This window comes from Vigna umbellata, chromosome 1 (genome assembly GCF_029865625.1).
Source record: "Vigna umbellata cultivar VRB3 chromosome 1, Vumbellata_1.0, whole genome shotgun sequence".
In the NCBI taxonomy this organism is placed as follows: Eukaryota; Viridiplantae; Streptophyta; class Magnoliopsida; order Fabales; family Fabaceae; genus Vigna; species Vigna umbellata.
The window spans coordinates 2,360,032-2,364,390 of NC_142165.1; the positions used below are offsets into that span (position 1 = coordinate 2,360,032).

Here is a 4,359-nt window from a genome sequence, read left to right on the forward strand (position 1 = left end):
TACATTTTAACTTAATTTAGAATATTATTTTTAAAAAATTAACATAATTGATTAAAAGAAACATATTTACTTATTTTAAATTTTAAAACTAAAATATATCTTTGAAAAATAAATAAATTTTAATTTTAAGTGAAGATTTAAAATTTAAAAATACATTTAATCTATTTTACGGGTGTAATTCAAAATTAATGTGAATGACAACAAATGTTGTTATACCCGTTCAATTCTAGAAAAATCAAACTCCACTGTAACCTTATATTTATCTTGAATTTTAGAAATTTGATGATCAAAGTTAAATCTATAGGCATAAATTTTTGTCTCTTGCACAAAAATATATAATTCTACCTTATGAGAATGTAACGTATTTTAATTACTTTATCAACTTTTTTTTTTATTCCTGACTTTTACTCTATTAAAATATAATATCTAAATAATCTATTGTTATACTCAATTTAGGCTTACTAATATTGCACGAAAAAGAATACATAATAGATAAATTTATTAGTGCTGACAAATTTGTTTAAAAAAGTTATGGGTTAATACCCGAGTCTAGCTAGTCTAACTAGACCTAGTTGAAAAATAGCCAATTAAAATATCAACTCATGTTGGTTTACACCAATTGAACATGTTTTTTTTATTTCTTAAGTCAAACTAGCAATTTAATTTAAGAGAATTTTAATTATCATATGCCTAATCAAGGTTTTGCTTTCACATATATAGTTTTGAAATACCTTTTATATTTAACAAAAATGAGAAAGAAATAGTGTGATCATAGTAAGACTATACAAGTGATTTCATGTTAAGTGGGTTATTTTAAAACGTTAAAAGAAATCATATTATGAAAATAAAAAGTAATTAAGAAAATAAAAATAGTTTAAAAAAAACTTAAACAGTTGGCTTAAGTGTTTGCATGCTATAAATAAAGAATTAAGAAATGATGTTAGCAGAGTGTGATTGACTAGTGCGTAGCAGTTGGCTCTTCCATCATTTATGATGAGCTGCCAATCCTCATTTCTTGTCGCAATTCCAACCAATGGAAGACAAGAAAATTCAGAATAATAAAAATATTAAATGAATAAAGAAAGGCATTGCAAATTGCAAAGCTATGAAGTAAGAATTATTATCTGTATGAAAAATGTCACTGCAGAAGCGATGGTGTCCATTATATAGGAAGAGAGAACTTTCTTTCTTGCTATAGTTGCAGACACAGTCCCCACAATCACATTATATCCAATCACAACTCAACAACATCAACTTCACTTTATTTTAGGCTCAAAAATCTTGGAATTTTGTTTAAATTCATTCCTTCAACCATCCTCACTTGCTTTTCAGCAACACCTCTTTCTTCCTTCAGGATCCTATAATTATTTTTTCTGCTCAGTTCCTTTCTTTATTATTATTTCTTCTCCTTTCCTTGTTACACAGACAAGGAAAAAGGGAGAAAGAACAAGTTTTTTTTTTCCTCTCCATCTGAATAAGTCTTTCTCTGTTATCTGTTGCTCTCAAACTCTTGACTCTCTCTTTTGTTTCCTAATTGGGTTAACACTTATCACATTCATTGTGTTTGCGTTCTCCTCTTGCTTTTCCATTTTTTTTCTCCCTGAAAAGTTTCATTTCTTTTCTGGGTCATTGCTGCTTTTTGTGATCTTGTTAGAATTTAGACCAATTGAGTCACGGATAATAGTTTTCATTCATCATCATCAATTTGGAGCATTCTCTCTGATCTTTTTGATCAAGTGGGTCTTTTCTAGATTCCTGACGGTCTTCTACTCTCAGAGAAAGGTATTCTGGTTTCCTTCAAAATGTTTGTGGGTTTATCCTTGATATTGTTCTTGTAAAACTTCAACTTCTGTTTTCATTTCTCTTTGATTTATCTTCCTTAGTTTTCAATTTTCCTGTCAATAAGCCCAAATTTGATTGTATGAACTTGTAAACTGAACTGATGAAGTGGGAAACTGTAGCCCTTTCTCCTACACCTTGTTCTCCAAACTCCAACACCAATTGGTTGCTGGAAAATAACAGGAGCACAAAATGGACTCCTGAAGAGAACAAACTCTTTGAAAATGCTCTTGCAGTGCATGATAAAGATACTCCAGATCGGTGGCACAAAGTGGCTGAAATGATTCCTGGAAAGACAGTACTTGATGTGATCAAGCAGTACAAAGAACTTGAAATTGATGTTAGCAATATAGAAGCTGGGTTAATCCCTGTTCCTGGTTATAGCACTGCTACTTCACCCTTCACCTTAGATTGGGTGAACAGTCCTGGTTATGATGGGTTCAAAGGAAGTGGAAAGAGATCATCCTCAGCGAGACCTCATGAGCAGGAAAGGAAGAAAGGAGTGCCTTGGACTGAAGATGAACATAAGTAAATTTTTTCACCTTTTGCAATTGTTTTTACACATACTGTTTTTTTATGGTGCTAACTGTACATGTAGAGATTTTAATATATGATATCATGATCGCTTGGCAATGTATATCTGTTTCAAAGCATGGTGTGAAAAAGCCAAAATTGGTGGATAGAATTTAATGTTAATTAAAGCAAGAGGTGTAGGGACAAGAATTCAGTGTAGATATTAAAGGGTTGGATTTTACTTTTCTCAATTGATAGCCATGTCATTTTGGGGGGGTTTGTTAGGTGAAAAAGTTGTTTTCTTTACTTTAAAGTTTTGGAATTTAAACATCCCATGGATGTTCCCTGCAGATTGTTTTTACTGGGTCTGAAGAAATATGGGAAAGGTGATTGGAGAAATATTTCTCGCAATTTTGTGATCTCTAGAACCCCAACACAAGTGGCTAGCCATGCTCAGAAGTACTTCATAAGGCAACTTTCAGGAGGCAAAGACAAGAGAAGGGCCAGCATACATGACATAACAACAGTGAATCTGACAGAAACATCCACAACTTCTTCAGAAGACACCAACAGATCCACCTCACCACATGTGCTCTCACAGCAGCAGCAGCAGCAGCAGCAGCCAAATTCTACTCCAACTACACCCACAACTCATTTTCAGTGGAGTAATCAGTCAAGCACAGGAATAGCTATGACTTTCAACCCTGCTCATGAAAGAGTCTTCATGTCTCCTTATGGTGCTAACTCCTTTGGGGTTAAAATGGAAGCACAGAATCTGCATAACGAGTCTTCTTACTTGGGACCTCAGACGCAGAACATTGTTTTCCAAATGCAACAGTCCTCACAACACTAGTCCCATGCATCATTTAGCCCTTGTTGTAGTGAATTATTAATGGATGGAACCAGAATCTTCTGTCCATTTCAATAAGTACAGTGCTTGAGTTGAGCTTTTTCCCCGAGTTTCATGTGAATATATCCTAGAATGTTGGTTAGTAATGAACTTGAAGGAAGGTACATACATTTGTTTCTTCAGCAAATAAACACTTCTTGTAAGGAGAGTGGCAGGCAACCAAGTCCACAACGTTGAGTCTTTCTTGGTTTTCTATGTTGTCTAATAATAATGGATTTCAAGCCAAGTCTATAATGGAATGCCAACTTAGAGAGGAAAAGAGACACTTCAAAGTTGATAACTATCTAGGCACACATATATATGTATGGAGTATCCTATTATTGGTATTGAAATCAAAGCAAAATATTATTTCAGAAATCATAATCTGATACTTGGCAATGATTATTTGGAGGTAAGATTAAGCAAATTATTATGCATCACTGCTTGAAGGGGGCTTGTCAACCCTTAGTGAAGACCTAAAACAGCATCTCTAAGATATCAAAGTTAAATATCAAAGTTCATAGTGATATATGAGTTTATTCGAGAAACCAGTTTCAGACAAAAGTTGTTCAGTTTGATTTGGAGATATGATTGCAGTCAAAGGATTGTTTTAACAATAAACAAAACCATACAAGTATCCTATGTCTAGGTGGCTACTAGTGAAGATATCTGAGTTTATGTTTTAAGGCCTGACATTGCACTCAATTTTAGGTATCACAGAATTGGATGAACTAGTTGTTTTTCTAGTTCTCTCACATTAACATAATGTGCATGCAGTAATTGAAGAATCACGTACTTCAAGTGGTGTTGATGAGTTTGTTTATTGTTGATAAGTTTTAAAATTGTTCTTAAGAATCCTACATGAAGAGAAAGATTCCTTACAGGTGGAGTATTAATTATTTAATTAGAGTAAAAGATGGTACAAAGAGTGATTAGACAGCAATATATTCTTAAGAAAAGTGGATTTTGGTGATGTAGGGTAGTAATACTGTATACACTTAATCCAAAGAAAGCATCATAGTCCTTGTGATCCTAAATGTACGGTACCTAGCCATTAAACAAATTAAACGTTTCACTGTTCTCCACATCTTCGTTCAACTCGTTTATCACATTTTCTA

General features: G+C 33.2%; 1 protein-coding gene across 1 annotated transcript; it reads left to right on the forward strand.

The window, feature by feature from the left end:
* Positions 1-1,099: 1,099 nt before the first annotated feature.
* LOC124821510 (transcription factor DIVARICATA-like) lies at positions 1,100-3,521 on the forward strand. The gene is made up of 2 exons (XM_047293397.2): positions 1,100-2,367; positions 2,704-3,521. The coding sequence occupies exons 1-2, from the start codon at positions 1,943-1,945 to the stop codon at positions 3,203-3,205; spliced, it is 927 nt and encodes a 308-aa protein (XP_047149353.1). The 5' UTR covers positions 1,100-1,942; the 3' UTR covers positions 3,206-3,521.
* Positions 3,522-4,359: the final 838 nt, after the last annotated feature.

Coding starts and splice junctions, on each gene's coding strand:
- LOC124821510 (XM_047293397.2), top strand. CDS start 1,943: ATGAAGTGGGAAACTGTAGCCCTTTCTCCTACACCTTGTTCTCCAAAC. Junction 2,368..2,703: donor TGGACTGAAGATGAACATAA/GTAAATTTTTTC, acceptor TGTTCCCTGCAG/ATTGTTTTTACTGGGTCTGA.